The sequence below is a fragment of the Planococcus citri genome, chromosome 1, assembly GCF_950023065.1.
Source record: "Planococcus citri chromosome 1, ihPlaCitr1.1, whole genome shotgun sequence".
NCBI classification, from domain to species: Eukaryota; Metazoa; Arthropoda; class Insecta; order Hemiptera; family Pseudococcidae; genus Planococcus; species Planococcus citri.
In genome coordinates, this window is record NC_088677.1 from 55,124,251 (window position 1) to 55,142,856 (window position 18,606).

Here is an 18,606-nt window from a genome sequence, read left to right on the forward strand (position 1 = left end):
CCTACCCTGCTCTCCACCACTTTGTAAATACGAGTAAGTACGTTTAACTACAGTGTATAGTAATACACATAGGTAGGTACTGGAAGAACATAAAGCTGCCCGAAGAAAGAGAAGAATTTACTAAGGTAAGTAGCCGAGTTGTTATACTAATTACACGGGCACTAATGCAATATAAAAAGTCGACTACAATACAAGGAAAATCAATTACATATTTTAAAACACGTTTAAGCAGCGTTCAGTCGCCATCAAGTACCATAGAAAGATTACATAAGGGGTTTGATATAAGTATATTTTCTTAAAACACGTTAATACATTTTTTTCTCTTTTCTTTCCTCTTTATTTCCAAGAGCGACGTCCACGTCTACGTCCGCGAGAGGCTCAGCTCAGCTTCTCTGTCGCAATTAAACAATTAATCCGGGGCATGAAAATGCCACAGCTACGAGTGGCGCCACCAGACAATACCGATCGTACGCGTATAAGCTGAGGCGGTTGCATAGCTCGAGTATTTTCTACAAATATGTAATCTAGTTTTACGCAAACAAGTAAGAACACCATAATATTATAGGCCTCGTATAACGATGGCGGAAAATATGCCGCAGACTACATGTGTCATATGTGGGACCGACTTGAGATAGGTATTGTTTATTCTTCGCCGTTCAACCGGTCAAATGTGGCCGTTTACTTGGACATGACCGCGGCCAACTCGTTCATTCTCCAAGAGTCTAATAAGGTCAAACGGTTTTATGTAAGAATGATTCAAATTACAAGTAAAATTTTTCCTCGCCGCACGAGACAAACCGATTCGTTTAGACGTTTACTCTATTTTCGGCGTGTTTCCCTTCTCCACCCTTCCAACGTAATGTGAAAAAATTTCATTCTTTGAAATGCGGGTATTCTCAGCTTGGAAAATTTGTTGACATTGCGGTGTCTCCGGTGTTCCGGTGCCGGTGTAACAATGACCAATTTCATACCGAATACTATTTTTACTTTTATGAATTAAACGCGTCTGTTGTAAATTTACGCCGACTCATTTGGTAATTTAGGTACGTTTGTTGATCGCAATTTTATATGTAAATTAAAGTTTAAAAACCTCGCGTAAAAAATTCTACTAACCTTAACGGTAAATCAGATGTGCGCGAATAGTAAACGTTCGTTTACGCTGAGTAACTTCGGTGTTTTTTTTCGCTTTTTTTTAGGTCATAACTAACATAGGTTAGGTTCAGGTATACGTAAGCGTACCAGCTTGTGCTACATGCGTCCATAACTATACGGCTATGTGTCTGAATTAAAACAAACATCCAACTGGTTATTATTCCAAATTAGATGAATTTCATTTTCCGATGTACATACGTTCTGTCGTTCACGGTAAGTAGAGACTATTCAAGGTATAAGACGAGAAGGTTTTCAGCATAATGATGACGGTAACATTGAAAAACTGGTAGAAAATCGTTGACCATTTTTTCAACAAGATTGAATTCATGTTTACAGACAAATTGAAAAAAAAATGAAGGGTGAAGTGGCCGGAAATTAAAAAAGAAGGCAGTAAAATTATTGCTCAAAAAATACAGACTCCATGGACCCAATCGAAGGAAGAGAGGAAATGCCTTTTTCTGGAAATCTTAAAAAATTGGGCGTCAAATTAACAGAAATTGAAAAAAAACCAGTTCAACACTAGAAAGTAGGAAGAAAATGAAAATTCAATTCTAAAAATTTCCACAGCTCTCTCCTCTTGTCTCCCCCCCCCAAAAAAATAAAAAGCACGAATCTGACCAAATTCACTATTTTTAGAGCCGAAGGCGAGTGGAGTCAATGCACGAGACGGACTAGTTCCTTTTCCCTGCAATTCACGTAATGTATCTACTCGAGTAAACGGAATAGGTTAAATTTCAAAAAAAAAAAATCTTCAAGTCGAATGAAAAAAATTACCCTATTAAGTAAACAAATAACGGTATTTTCTAATTAATATTCAAAGCATAACTTTCTATTTGAGTCTTTAAACGCGTATTTTATTGTCACAGATGACCGAATTAGTATAATTTCATTAATTCGTGAAATTTTTCGCAGATATACGATACCCATTTACGAATTAGCATAATGCTACCAATTGCGTATTGCTGCGTAGGTAAGCCAGTAAATTAATCCCGTAAAACGAGTAAAAACGTGAAAAAGAAAAACCTTATTTAAAATCCTGCGAAATCATTGATCTGCGATACGAGTCACGAGTTCACCTTAGCGTGCCGTAAGCCGTAACCATATTCATTCTCCGATGAAAAATTAACCACGCTAATGAAAACCGGAGTACGATAAGTTGCCTATATTAGAGTATTTCAGGAGCAAAAATGACTGGATCAAATACGATAAAGACGCGGATAACCATGGAGAACTGCTCGCTGTGTTGGTCTTCGCCTCTTCGGTAATCATTATCCAGTAGTTACGAAACGCCGACCACAAAATTGTGTACAAAAATTCCCAAATGACCGGCACAAAACCACGATTGCGCGGTAGCGACAAAAAAAAGAAGAAGAAAAATAATATATTAATACGAAGATACACGGTTGTGTATCGATGACCAACAACAATGGAACCAATTAGCATAGGTAAATTCGTACAAGTTCAAGGAAATCGAAACAGCCTACAGGTAGGAGGAACAAAAAAATCACATTCTTTCCACCCATGAACTGATGAACTGGTAGATATCTATAATAAGAAATTCCATATGTAAGGTTATTAATCGTGACAAGGGTTCATTCCAAGTTATAAAAATGAATTCTAGCACCGTCATCGTGGTACTGCTTACTCAATTTGTCAACAATCTTACTTTACAATAACAGAAAATTAAAAAAAAAAACGCATAAAAAATTGCTTCAACTGCAAAAAAATCTGCAGTGATCCGCAAAATATTTTGAAAGATTGTTTGAAATATTTCCTCCTCTCCTTCAATGCCTTTAAAATCTACTACTAAAAGTAATTATTTTCGATTGTTTCAAATTTTGTGATTAAAAACAATCAAGTTAAGATCTGAACCCTAGATACAACACTTAAAACCCTTCTTCCTTCCCTCTATTTCAACTCTTTCTTATAGTATATTTCTAAAATTTCAAGGGGGAAAAAGGACTTCTTCCTTTCAAAAATTTTTATAGAAATGGATTCAACTGAGATATTTTTATCCATTTTTTTCAATTCATCACTTTATCTCTAATAGTCGGAATTTCTAGCCCTTGTCCTAAAAAAAGAAGGTGGCCCCACTTACAAAATGGCGGCCATTTTGATTGACAGGTCAGCCGAAATATTTTTTAACCCGTACAAAGCTAGATTGAAAGAGCAGGCAAAAATTCATCACCCATCAAAATTTCAAGTGCTAAAGTGCCTTTTTCGATTTTTGGTGAATTTTCAAAAATCAAATTTTGGCCAAAAATGTGAAAAAAATCAAAATCTTACCAAATTGACCTAGAAAGCTAAAATTTGGGATATACCCTATTTTCGACCTGAAAAATCGACTGGAACCTGTTTCAAACCGATTTGAGCAGTTCTGGAGCCTCCAGCAGATTTTTGAAACTCGAAATTCCCAAAAAGGTTTCATTAAATGGAGTCTGAAAGCCGAAATTCATTCCGCAATCTAATTTCAATACGCTAAGAAGTCGACTGTAAGTGAATTTCAAGTCGTTTTAGAGCCTCCAGCGATTTTTTGAAAATTACTAGAGTCTCCGGTAGATTTTTGAAACTTTAAATTCCTCCAAAATTTCATCACATGGAAATGGAAAGCTAAAATTTACTCTGCACTCCAATTTTAACACCCTCTGAAGACGATTTCAGGTGGGTTCAAGTCATTTTGGAGCCTCCAGTGACTTTTTGAAAGGTTTCATGGCGTTTGGCTTGCTAACTCCATTTGATAAAATATTGTGAAAACTTCAAAGTTTTGAAAATCTACAGAAGGCTCCAGTAATTTTCAAAAAGTCGCTGGAGGCTCCGAAACAACTTGAAATTCACCGGCAGTCGACTTCGTAGTGTATTGAAATTAGTTTGCTGAATGAATTTCGGCTTTCAAACTCCATTTTGATGAAACCTTTTTGGGAATTTCAAGTTTCTAAAATCTGCTGGAGGTTCCAGGACTGCTCAAATCGGTTTGAAACAGGTTTCAATCAATTTTTCAGGTCGAAAATAGGGTATATCCCAAATTTTAGCTCTCTAGGTCAATTTGGTAAAATTTTAAAAATAAATTTTGTGGTTTGAATTGGAAGAATTTCTTCAATAATGTCAAATAAGTACCTACATATTAACAGATTAAACGGAGAAGATTGTATTTCAAATGTTCCTTTGTTTAATTTAAGTCACTGATCAGATTTTTGTTCAACTTTCACATCCACACATATCTACTCGTTTTGGCTCAATGAATTTTGTGTGGTACAAAACAATGAGAACGACAATTGAACTATCGAGGTTTACTAGTTCTAGTAATTTTTTCGTAATTTCGATTTTGCGTTTTTCAAATAATCAAAAATAGTAAAATTGTTTCTATAAGAGGTGACCTTGAATGATGTTCAGAGGTCATTCGAAGATTTTGATCTCGATGTGTTCAAACTCGTATATTCCAGGAGCAGTTACTAATACAAACGCTTAACCGCATTGAAATTACAGTATACATCTTCGTCTCCGTTCGCTGATATTGAATTTACGCGAAGTCCCGTCCTTGAATAAATTCGCAATAGAAACGATTAATGCACTCGTTTGGATTGGATGTACTCCATCGTTTCGGGCGAGTCGATGAGTTGTAGGAGAACGATAAAGCAGAGAGCGAATCTGAAAAATTGTACGATAAATCTAAAAATCTACTTAATCACGGTTACATCCTGCCATTTACACCAAAGTACGCGCGTTTGCGATGATTTTCTCATCAAAGAAAAAGACGCTGAGATGGTACCTGGCGTAATTACATGGGACCAGGGGCCTAGGCGAAGGGAAATAGCGTAACGTTAATTCGAATTGGCGATTAGGAGCCAGCACAGCTCCAGCTTTGTTAGCAATTCATTCTTATTTCTTACGATGACATAGCTTCAACGCTATGCATCCTATGCACAGGTATAGACCTACTCATTTATGGTAAAATTGCTCCCTCACCTGTCCCATCGTGTCGTCTTCTTGCCGCACAACGCACACGTTTCAGCAATTGGCGGCTGGCGCGTCCTTATAGTGAAGACTAAAGAGGGACAGCCGTCACTAATCGCATTCATCATTTGCTCATCTAAGCGAATCCGATACGACGATCGACGACGATCCGATCACACACAGAGTCAAAAATCATTCTTCGATCTACGAGTAGTACCGCTGGCGTGCGACGAGCACCGGATATTCAGAATTTAAACGTGCATTCACCTTGGCTCGTATATCCATAAGGTGGTTAACGGAAGACATCCATGACTTTTATATCGCAAGTTGCGAACTTGCGTCGGGGCGTCTTCTATCTAATCGGCTCAATTGCAAAAATTTTGTTGATTTTTTCTAGACTATGTTGCCGAAGCACTCAAATGTTGTTTCATAGATAATAAGGGGCTAGGTAAGTCTAGGTTGGTTTCAAGGTGTCTCAATTCGATGTGTGATTTATGGACGTCACGTCTTTGATTCTTGAATGATGTTTGTTTTCATGATTATTAGTTTGTTAAATTTATTACTTCTAAAATATGGGCAGAATATAGATTACAAATACACATAAGTTTACTCGGAGAGGTGGGAAAAGGAAGAAGTACAGGGAAGAAATATCATATCTATTTTCGTAAGTTGAATAGTATACCTAAAGCAGCAGAATAGACCCTCAACAGATTTTCGAACAAAACTGGGTCCAAAAGGTCGATCAGGATGAGACATTTTTTTTACAAAATTTCAAACCCTCCGCGCAATTTTTTTTGTGGAGGAGGCCAACCTAAAATACGGTTTTTATAGTTATTTTTTGCAGTTGTCGCCAAACTGAGATAAGAAGTTTGTGTTTTCTGAAATACTCATGTTTCTGTCGGTGATACAAATAGATGATTTCTCGTTGACTTGCGGGATTTTTAGAGTAATGAATTACTTTTTTGTTCTTTAAAAATTTTGTCTGGGTCAAGAGATAAATTCAAGTCAACAGAGAGCCAAAGTTCAAAACTCTGCTTTCGAAGTTTATTTTTTAGCAAGTTCTATCGGTTTCAATTTCACCGAAGTTTTAAAATATCAAAATTTCTCAAGTCTGACTCTAAGTGATATTAAGATTTAGAAAAGGAGAAGTTGCGATAAGGCCGTTTTTTTGGGCCCAGACAGTTATTGACTCGAACACTCTTAAAATGTTGTAATAAATGTCCCAAATACGAATCCGTGGTTAGTTGACCCAAAATGCCCATTTTTTGGGCTCCAGGGGTTCCCAAAATTGTGAATAAAAAAATAATTTTAAGAACTACCGAGTATTATTTTCAGAAACTTTTTTATCGTGAAATATAATGTTCGAATCTAATAAAAGTTATGCGAGGTGATTTTCCTATTTTCGATCCTCGGGGGCAGAAATTGGGGGGTTCTAATTTTTGAAAAATTTTGAAACCGTCATGTTAAACCTACCCCTTTGAACCCCGTTAAAAAGATTTCTACAGTTCATAAGTATCTGAAAGACCTCCATTCTACCAAATTTTGAGGTCAATAAAATTTTCCGCTGGTACCTAAAAATCCAATTTTTCGATATTTTGGGGACTCCCGGAAAATTAGAAACCTGCAATTTGCGGCAAACGTAACGTTTTGAGGTATATATTCGATTATCTAGACGAAAAAGTTCAATTAAGCTCCGTGTGGGTAATTTTGAACCCTTTTTTTTACAGCCCTCCACTTTAGGCATCCCTAAAAAAGGCATATATGCATATTTTTTCAAATAAATTTTTCATTTGATTTTTTTGTAAACTTTCATAATTGAGCTTTTTTGGGTCAAATTCAGAGATTTTATTTGTAGGTAAATTTCCAACTGAAATGGACCGAAATAAAATTGAAACAGGCTTTAGAGAGGAAGTAATGCTAAAAAAATGACCGTAACAATAAGAAATTAATGAATAAAATTAAAAATTTTCTGGTAAACTTTTCACTTTGGTCTTCAATTTTTTCCAGTTTCCTAAAAAAAAAGGCGATCAACCACGAAATTTTACAATTGTAAACAACATTTTTCAACTTGGATGAGCAAGATATCGAGGGGGGGGAGGTGGGGACTTTCCAAAAAAAAAAAAAAGGACTGAAGAAATCCACAAAATTTGTTGATTTGAATATAAAACGCATCATTTCAATTTTTCAAATTTCCCAATGGTGCAATGGTATTACCAATTTCAACACAGTAGGTAGCACAAGTACCTCACAACATAATCTCTTCAACCGACAACCACCCGAAGTGTATTTTATAAATAAATCGATCTACAACTCGGCATGTAGCTTTTGATTAGACCCGATCATCAGCTACCATAAGTTCATATAGCACACCGGTTGCATCCGGAGACTTTCCAGGACGGTTCGATGCAGCGGTGATGAGCCGGGGACGAGGCGGGAACAGCCAGCTGGAGCGAATTAATTACACGTACGCACGTATACGTAGGTGCGACAGCGGATCGTGTGTATGTAAAAGAGCTCATTAATTTGCCGCATTTATTGTTCCGAGTGAAACAACGCCATGAGAAAAGGGGGCGGGGGCGAGGGCGATACCGATACCAGAGAATACATACTACACATAGCCTATACGTTAATTTATACTGGATTTTTTAAAGAGCGCATAGCGGGACACGGTAATGTAATGAGCTCTTGATTATCACTGCAGCAGAAAATCAATCGATGAGCCGAGCCGCCGACTTTCATGTTTCAGCGTATAAAGAGACAATTTTCATCTAATTATCAGCTTGGGGACGTCGGTCGCGTCGCGAGGATCGTGTTGCTACTGGGAAAAGCAATGTAAACAAACAAAACCAGCACTGTGCACAATGCAGATGAATTTCCATATTTTCAAACTCAAAAATATTGCGAAAAATCTTTCTACAATGGCCGGGGGCGGGCGCCCATTCTACACAGGTAGCTTTTCACCAAACGAGCCGCCACACAAAGTGCCTCTTTTCACGGGCGAATTCCATTGATGACGATGAGTCATATAGGCAATGTTAGAACGCGGCGAATCGGTAGGTACCAAACGAAAGACGATGATGACCTTGTAAAAATCACGAATCCATTTTGCCGAATTGCCCGTATTACTTCGGAAAGTACCTGTACCTGTACGTCTAGATACACAGTTTACACAATACATTAATACAAAGAACTTGTAATTTTTCCGAGACCAGAACATAGCCTGAATGACCGTACGAGTTGACCTATCGTATAGGTACTCGTAGGTACCACATATACCGGTTGAATGAGCCAGTAACGCGAGACGTCCGGTAATATCAATGAATTCCTCCAAACGAACATTATTTTTAAACACAACCGATGGACTAAAAATCACGCATTATGTACTGTACTCGTATGATAGCCTCATTGTATTTGTGATTTCAAATTGTATTTATGCAGTGCCTTGCTGCAGCATCCATCATTTCGTCGATGGCTTTTAAAAGAATACATTTTTGGAAAGCGACTGGCTCATGGCTGGGAGGAAGATAAACGAAATTGTACTCGTACCTTATTTCTATTTAGACTTAGAGCTTGTTTTCGTATACCAAATGTGAAATGCGAAGGAGGTAAAATATTATCCACCATAGTCAAAAATATCGCTACACGCGACCAACATTCTGATTAATTATATACTTACAACGTAGCGTCAATGTGGCAACGTTGCAATGCACAGATTTGTTTTAAATCTGCAATCAATCTTACGTGATTATACCTACCAGAAACAGCTAACAAGAAACCAAAAGGTATTTCGCACTTCGAAGCAAGCATGCTCGTAAAAATAAAGTATGATGATGTGTGACTTGGGCATAAATTAAAGACGGAATAATAAATCGGATCGATTATAACGCATAAAGGTCGTGGAATATTTTCATAAATAAAGCCGACAGTTCTTTCGAAAAAAATTCATGAAGAACAAAACTTCTCCTGAGAAAGAAAAAAATGAAAACGTCAGCACAAGCGTTCAAAATTCATTCAGATATTGTGAGGAGGTGGTTCGCAGTTTGCTTTTCATTGAGAAATTTAGTAAAAATCCGTTAAATGTATCAAGTGAGCTGTAGCCAGCAGATTTTTGGGGGGGGGGAGCAATAGGACGCAGTCTCCCCAAAGAAAAGTTCAAAAATATCGAAAAATTGCCATAAAAACTAAAAAATAAAAGAATTTGAAAAAATAAAAAAAAAATGAATTTTGGTAACTTTTTCAAAAATTAAAAAAAAATTTTTTAGGGTCGAAATTATCTAAATAAGTACATATAAGTACAAGCACATAATTATAAAATCTTACTTGAAGATCAAAAAAGTGATCAAAATTTTTTATTTACCATCTAAGTTTGTACCTTAGATTCTGTATTCGTTAATTCCAAAAATATTTTTTTTAACAATAAAAAATTAATTTAGGTACTTCGTTCAATTTAGCGTCCCCCCAAGGAGGAAAATACGAAAAAAGGCCTGGCTGTAACCATTGTCAAAATTTAAACTTGAAAAAAGTACCTACTTTCTAACAGAATTCATAATTATTGTTTTTTGATATTATTATCAATATTTCTCATCATTAAGATCTTCATTTTGAGTTGAAAGACATCCAGAAAAAATTAGCTTCGAAGGTGCCCCTACAGAGGACAAAATGGACTCTCGAAGACAGCATTTTTGAGAAAATTGTGGTTTTTTCACTCAAAACTGCTGTACAAAATGCTTTGGGAAAAAAACTCAGTAACTGTGCAAATACATATTATTCAATTGAGGGAATTTTTAAAACCCATTTTCTCCGATTCAGCTGAAATTTCGCTCAAAAAAGAAGCATGTCACCCTGACCTTGATGTCACATTTTCAATTTCCGCAGTTGATTTTTTGGTGAATTTTTGAAAATTTGGAAATAATTTATTCGTACGTTAATTTTTAACAAAAAAACTAAGTGTAGAGGTACAAATCTTGAAATCGATGATGATCCAACTTTGGCAGCCGAAAATTTAACCCAGTCACAAGTACATTCCGAATCAATTGTGGCAGGCGAATCGCAAATCCAACGAGACGGATTAAAAAGGCTATCTTTTAACGGTTGGAAATATCTCCTGAGCAGTAGCTGACTTTTCTCTAGCAATTTCAAATCACTCCAGAAGATGTTATAATCCAACTTCGGCAGCAGAAAATTTAATTCTGTCATAAGCTCGATATTGCAAATGGATTAGGGCAAGTTAATCGTAAATCCGAGGTGACGAGTTGAAAATTGTAGGCATTTTTTTGCAAATTAAAAATCTCAAATTTTCTTCTATCTACATCCGAAAGTTGTCGACCCTCCGAATAGATTTCCTGGAGCATCCAGTAAAAGTTGACTTTTCTCTAGCAATTTCAAATCGCTCCATAAGGTGTATGATGGATGCAACTTCGACAGCTTAAAATTTAATTCTGTCAAGAGCTCGACCGGGATAGAATTGATTCAAAAATGATGGCAATTGATTAGGCGGGGGGAAGTTCGACTTTACTATATGTATAAACCACTGACTTTTTCACTACTTTTTGTACCGTTCCCTTATCGATTTCTGAGTTATTTACGGGGTGTGTCGATGTCTTGTTAAATAAATGTATCGCCGTACTGTTCGGAAACAATCGTGTTTTATTAGATGAAAAGTTGAAAGATTCCCTGACAAGGTTAAAAAGAAGACATCGAAAGCAATAAGCATTGACGACATGTCTTTCTTTCAAAAACTGCTGAATGTAAATTAAAATTTCATTTGATTTGTATTGACAAAATTCAATTAATTATCGAAACAACGTAGACCCATTTAGAATCAGCGTCATCAAGCAAAAAGCATGTACTTAATCAATTATCATTGTCAAAGATAACCGCATATGAATTTTTTGTCTAAGATGAAATTGTTACAACGATTTTTTCATACATTCGTTGGAAATTCACCAAACATTACAGCTCTACCGGATATCAATTTAAACTTTCATAAGAGGTTGAGCGGGGAAGACCATTGAACACCAATGGAATTTGAACTGATGGAATGTTGCCTAAATGCTTATCTATTAATCATATTGAAGGAGTTAATCCTTAAAACATCGACTTTGTGCACCAATAACTTTTTTAATTTCAGTTCTAGGCAACAAATTGAAATAAGACAAAGTTGATCATTTTTTTTTTCAAAATTTTCAAGTTAAGTAAAAAGTCATACATGGAGATATGGAGATTTCACACATTTTTTGATATAGGTGATATTCACTCTCGCGGTCAAAAATAAAATTATGCTTTTACTTTTCCAACCCAAAAAATAATTTTCCATTTCAGTTTTAAAGGTGTGCAACACCTTCGTACATCATTTTTTTCCTCAGTGGTACCCGGTTCCAAATTTCGTTACAGTACATCCTCGGATCCATTTGCAAGCTTGGTTTGCAGAACTACCGATAGTAAAACTACCTATATAAGTTATATATAGGTTTAGGTATGTAATGTACCTGGTTCAATGGAGAGATGAGATACATAACATCATGATCATAGTTTAAATTTCCTCTTCGATACGTGTCATTGCTTATTTAGTCACGCAAAACGATGACTGCAACACTAAAACATGATTCTTGCGGTGTCTACGTTCCCCTAGCAATCTAGCATGGATTCAAGTTCGACACCAAATCGCGAAACTCGTTATTGTACCGAGAAACTTCAAACAATAATTCATTATTTTATGGTTCCTAAAGGAAGAAAATATGAGAAATGAGCACTTGGGGATAATTACTACTAGCGTATACATAAAAAATTTACCCGTTTCAGTATTATTACAAAATCAATATAGACTTGATACTAATTTCTCATCCAAGGAGCAAGGAGCCTACTCAATAGGCGCTTCAATCCCTATTTAGTATTTACGAAGAAGACGAAACAAAACAACAACGAAGCAACCGAATACGTCACGAGATACGAGATCCGGCCAGTTTTAAGGCATTCAGTCGAGATAATAACGAATTAATACTTCGAGTAATTCGTAATTTTTTTGTGTATACATATTTCAGCGAAGAAGATAACTGTGTTCGTTGGGCGAAACGGTACCGTACATAAAATTACGACAGCGTAACGTTGAACGTCCGATAGCGTCGAATGAAGACAAAGTCATGACTCAACTCGACTCAAGCTTCTATACAGCTTGACGAACAGCGCCAACGATACAACGATTAATGAAAACACCCTTTTTTTTGTACGAATATTATCGTCGTATAGATAGAAACACGAACAAACGGTAATACAACAGGAGAAGGTAGGTAATTTCGTTATGTTATAACCGACCGGACATGGCATCGATCGCGGTTAATGCATATTTAACAACAGCTTGGTAGACTTACAAAATATGAGCTATTTTATCAAAACAATGCCATTAGATAAGCTCAAATCACCTTCATTGTAGATACAATAAAAAGACAAATGGAGAACCTCAAAGTAAACTAATATTTCTCATAGATCACTCACCCGGTATCAGTCTGAGCCGAAGCAGAAGGTCGATTAGTTGACTGAGTGGCCGTACTCGACATGGATTCATTCCTAGTAAATGTTGGTGCTTCGGAAATGCTCGATCTGCGAGATTCGGTCTGGCTGATAGTAGGGCTACCGTGCCAATTTTCGTTGGCGCTGAAGCTGGATGCCGGAGATTCGGTCGACGACGCTATCGATGACACACGACTCGACAAACGCCTCTGCCCGGAGCGTCCGTATTGCCGGGGACGCTCCGGCATCGGTGCCGAACACGGTCGTTCAACTACATCGCACGGGAACACGGGCGGTAAATGGATTTGAACCGGTTGCTGGATGGTCGCGGGCACCGAAGGCGGCGGTGGCGAAGGAGGATCTGCCAAATGAAAAGGCCGCACTAAACGCATCGAGGCACGCATCCAGCTACGAGGTCTTACAGCAGTAGACGACGTAACTGGCACATCTTCGATATCCGAGCAAAGATTTCGATCTCGATCTCGACTTGACGACGTTTGCTGACTACGTTTCTCCGATTCCCAGCTACAAGAAGAATCCATAACGTCGATACTGTACGAACGTTCCATCTGCCGGGCTCTCCTCAGCGTCGTTACATAGGCAGCGGTTCTGCGCCGTTCAAGCGTGACGCTGCGACTGCGCATGCGTCCCTGGATCACATCTGTTGGCAACGTGCTCCGTTGGTCACCGGCGTCGTCGTCGTCGTCCGATAGTTTATCGTAGGGTTGCCCAGGTAACCCGTTCAAACCTGTAGACTGATGACCGAGCCCATCTCTGCTATCGGATTCTTCGTACAGTCGATTTATTACCACCACTTCGCTGCAAAAAAAAAAAAGTAAAACATTTGCAGTTTAATTACATCGTACGAACAATTGCAAGAACTCAAAATAGGTATCGATTCAATGCAGCCGTATAATTGCATCGCTAATTCCAACACCTTACACGAGACGTAATTAAAGTATTAATTAGCCCAACTTTTCTCGACGCATTCGACCGACGACGACATCGAGTATTTCATCTCCTTTCGTCGATCCCTTCCCTTCAGCAGCGATAGGTAGAAAAAATTACATTTACGACTCCTCAAGGCGAAAACATTTCTCACAAAAATTGCGGTCTGAGAGCAGAACGCGAGTCAATACGAGTTCGAATCATTATATAGATCGCGATGAACCGCAAATTCATCTTGTTCAAACCTTGAAGCGATAAATACAACGAAAAACGAGAATCTTTATAATTTAATATGTTATAGTTCATTACTATGAAAATATTAGCGTTGGTATTCTTAACACTGTATTCACGAGTAGTAAACGCTTCGAGCATACGAGGAGCACATTTACCACCCCCACCCCCCTCCAACAGAATAGTCACAATTCACTCCTATATGTTCTTCTTATGAGAATTTTCAATGAATTTAAAAGGACCCGGGATGTGTTTTTTCGGAATAATGGATTCACAATGCAAAATTTTATTGACATCTTATGATCTTACACAGTCAAAAAAAAATTGAAATAATTGTTTTTCTCATTTTCTGCCAACATTGTAGGATATACTTACACTGTACAGATAAAATGAAAATTGACCCATTTACTTTTTTTTTTTTCGTGCACGAGAACCTCGCTGCCCCTCTTCTTCCCTCCTCGCCACAAATGTATCAACCATTTCGAAACCTCGCAATGAAATTTTTTTTAATATGAGCGGTAGGCCGGGCCGGTAGTTGGTAGCATGAGAACAAGATCAGGAGATCGGAGATTCAGAGTTGTAGAAAGGGGCAATTTGCTAAGAACCTGCATGGATAGCTAAAATATGGTAGGTATATGAAATACGTAATCCATCTCCATCTCGGTATCGATAGACCATTCCATGATCCAAGAAGAAAAATTTCCAAATCAGCATATTTAAATAAAACACCCTCAACTAAAAGCAGGATAGAATCGAAAATCAATTTCGATTAAAAAAATTAAAAGAAGTCATCGAACCGGAAAAACCACGAGTAATTCAAACAAAAAGGGTTGAAATAGTTCTTTAAATAAGGCTAAATAGTAAATACATTGAACTTTATCAAAACATAATGAGGAAAATCGATTACCTTCCTAGTAAATACCTAGTATACCTACAACAACGTACCACACATTGGTATTTCAATAACCTCTTCATTGTGGAAGAGAAAAATTACGCCGGAATTCGATCAAAGTAAAGAAAATTACCACGTAATAAGTAAAGCCAAGTTAAGTGCTATAAATAAAAATATGTCGTTGAAGGGAAACTACGTTAAACTGTTCGTAATCAATCAAAACGACCCAATTCGATATAACGGAAAATTACGAATAAAAATTTGTACAGTGGGTCGATGCAGCTGCCAAACGTAAAATGAGGAATGTCACAATATTAAAGGTACATAAGTAAAGTATACGTAAATTATTATGGAAATATTAATTAAAAAATTCGCTCGATCGAGTTCTCTTAATGAACACTCGGTGATTGTTTTTTCCCTTGATTATTCTCGCCGAGATTTTTATTCCGGTTATCGACAATATCGTCTCATCGTTAAGAATTTACTCGTAATCAAGCAGGTACGCTGTATGCTGTACCAAGATGTTTACGAGATGCGAAGAAAAGATTAAACTCTTATCCAATCTATGAAGAAAAATATCTATAAATTTACCACAAACAATAGGGTTCTTAGTAATGGACAAAATTTTCGAAGGATATCGATATACCGACGAAACAACGTAAAATAATCTTTACGTCGTAGACTGGCTAAGATACCTATACATATATTATTGTTTACGAAAAGGAAGTCACAATAACGACCTTGTCTATGGTAAGTACATCTGCTTTAGAATAGAAAACAATCCACCGATATTAATTACATAGCTTAAAGGTGTATGCGAAATAGAACTAAGACTAGTACCAACGAGAAAGGCAAACATTGTCGGTACCATACATGTTCTTTATGGTAAGGTAAGTATACCTACCAACGTACACAGAGAAACAATATATGTATCAGAGTTTTGGACTGAATTTAGCATCTTTTATAATTTGTCGTGTACACGCGTGATTTGGCAACATAGCTTTTACTAATTAAATAATTACCGCTTCGCTTTCTTTTAATAATAGCATTTTTATACATACTTTCTTATTAAGCTATTACATCGGCAGAAAATTATTACAGCGATAAATTTCAATAATGAATGGGAAGAGATTGTATTTATTCGGTAGTACCTACAGGACAAAATATAACTGCACTATAGAAAAAATACATTCAAATTACGCATTAAAAAAATTTTTCACCGTTATAATTCCCTAAATCCCTGTCACGCGATAAAGTTATTTGTAAAAATCGTATTACATAAATGGAAAATAAATCGAAATACAAGTTCAAATATTTACTCACTTTTTGCTATTGGTACAGGTCAAGCTAACAGAACTGTTATCGATTTTCGCCCTTTTACATGCAACGTACTCGTCGTCGCTGGCTAATTCCGCGTTATCAGCACACCTCGAGTAGGCATTTTGTAATGGAACGTTACCGAAATTGGATTCTATTTGGATTCCATCGAGTTGACGTAAATCACTATCTGAATACGATCGTTTCACCGGTACTGATGGTTTTTTCGGATGTACAAACGAAGAGAACCTTGATAAATCGCGACACTCGAGATCGATTTCATCGACTGCTTCCTTATCATTTAAAGATCTAAGTATTTGATTGAACTGCGTAAAAGAACAAATAGACGATGACGCGGAACTAGAACAAGAAAATTCGATACTTGGATATTTACTTGAAAACGAACAAAATTGCCAAGAATTACTACGTTCCAACGAGCAAGTCATCGGTTCTAGGGGAGATAAATTCGATGTTATGTTATTAAATAATTCACATAATCTCGGATAGCCATCGTCACTAACGAAGAGATCGTCGCACGAGTACGATAAATCGGATTTCCTTGCGTACGAACAAAACGAAAAATCAGACCGTTCGTTATTGGACACATCGTCTAATCCGGCGGTGATTTTCATAACGTCGATTAAATTATCGAAAATTCTCGAGATTTTATTATCCGCACGATTTGGCACGTCTGCGTCATTTTCAATACGTGTTAATTGTTCCGATAACGTATCGCGGTTCAACTCGTATGATTTACCGCTATCAGCCGAATACTGGTCAAATTGTGCGAGATTTTTCTCCATCAAATGTTTACGATCCGTTTCCATGGTGAAATCGATACAATCGAGATTGCAGTTTTTACTCCTCAGACCGCCTTCACTGCAGCCACTGACAGGCAATGAATACGAGTTTTCTTCATCAATGAAATCGTTTGTATCGGAGATAATTTCCTGAAAAATATTCGTTTCGAGTTTTCAATTAAAATAAATAATGCAAAGAGAAACAAAAAGATGACGTTGTCGTGAGAACTTACCAATTATTCTTTTTATAACGTCAAGTTCATTGTTCTATTCACCAGCTGAATCTACTCTTAGGAGATGAATCCGATGAGGATGAGTAATGAATGCATTTTTTATAATTTGAGAACAATTATACACCCACGTCATTTGCAGTTCAATCATTCAGTTTAGAATCTCCTGCTCCCCCGTCGTTTGGTCGCGTGATCCTCAAGTATTTTTAGTTTCATTGCCATCATAACGTGTCTCAAATTCTGAAATAAATCGTGAAATTTAGTCCTATTATATTACACGAAGCAGTTGAAGATACTCACTATTTATGTTTACGATTATGAACCGGTTTCGTATAGGTATGCAAATGCTGAAATGCATCGTCTTTTTCTCCGCAAAACGATCGACGAGTAATTTAAATGAAAAGCTCATCAGCATATCGAATAATTAATTTTAAACGAACACTTTAAAATGACTTATCAATCAATGCGAAAGGTCCTTTTTTTGTCACCAAAAAAAAAGTATGGATGAAGCACTGATGCCACTACTTAAATTCAAAAATGTAACAAGACATCACCTAACAGGTTGTCAACAAGTATAAACCAAACTCGAAATCTCGAAAAAAAGTTACACACACACACACACACACACACACTTACCAGTAACGAAAAACCGAATGGCGAATAGCGATAACTTTTTTATAGTGGCAGTTTTCGATTAATTTCTCGTCATTCTCACTAGTCACTACTATGTTATTTGGAAAATTACCTTTAAAACAACGATCAAGAAGCTGTGGTAGGTAAAATACTTCTTTATTTCCGAATCAAACAAATCCGTAAATATTCACATGTTGAAAATGAAACACGCGAGGTAATCGACTGATAACGAAATGAAATTCAATTAAAACTTTACAACTGAATTAATACGCTTAATTATTTTTTATGTCAGTTTATAAGTATTTTGTAACGCTAGATGTATGAATTCAAACGACTACAAAAATTCGATTCGCGACCGTAACTATTTTATATTTTTGCCATGGCTGTTACAGAATGATTCCAATCAACATCACAGAAATGAGCATCGTAGCATCGAGCAACTTCAACGCCAAATTAATTCGCAATATCGTTCTTAGACAAATTAAGTAAGTATAAACTTGGCATTCGAAGCAATAACTACTAGTCAAATTGAGCGGCACAACCGAACAATACATAGATTAGAAAGAATAAGAAGACGTTCAGTAGCATTCAGAATATTTACCCACCGTATCTTTATCAAAATGAAACCTTCATAGGTCAAATTAACTTGTCACCGCTATAGTTGAACTCGTAGTAAAATCGCGAACACGCCGGAGATGACACTCTAATTGAAATGATTGAGTCAATGCACCGCGAAATCACTTCGAATTACCCGAAACCGCCGACTCGAAAAACGTCACCGGAGCACTACCGTATTCACTGGCACAACAATCGAACTACGCACCACATATCGTAGATTAATTACTACAACAATTGTTGCATTAATCAATCCTCGCAAATACGAAAATTCCAACGATCCGACGAAATTAATTATAAACTTATATAAAATGTATACAAACCAGCTGAA

At 36.8% G+C, this 18,606-nt stretch overlaps 1 protein-coding gene across 2 annotated transcripts in view; it reads right to left on the reverse strand.

Moving 5' to 3' along the window:
- The window catches only part of bdg (bedraggled), an 82,864-nt gene extending 64,363 nt beyond the window's left edge, over positions 1–18,501 (reverse strand). Inside the window, exons 1-4 of one of the 2 annotated variants that reach the window (XM_065346390.1) lie at positions 18,266–18,501; positions 17,031–17,267; positions 16,004–16,947; positions 12,595–13,428 (exon numbers count right to left, since the gene is read on the reverse strand). In XM_065346390.1, the coding sequence (XP_065202462.1) occupies positions 12,595–13,428; positions 16,004–16,824 (1,655 nt within the window). In that variant the 5' untranslated portion in view covers positions 16,825–16,947; positions 17,031–17,267; positions 18,266–18,501. Of the gene's footprint in view, positions 1–12,594; positions 13,429–16,003; positions 16,948–17,030; positions 17,268–17,772; positions 17,907–18,265 lie in introns of those variants that run through there. The other variant, XM_065346391.1, reaches the window with a different exon arrangement.
- Between the last annotated feature and the right edge of the window lie 105 nt (positions 18,502–18,606).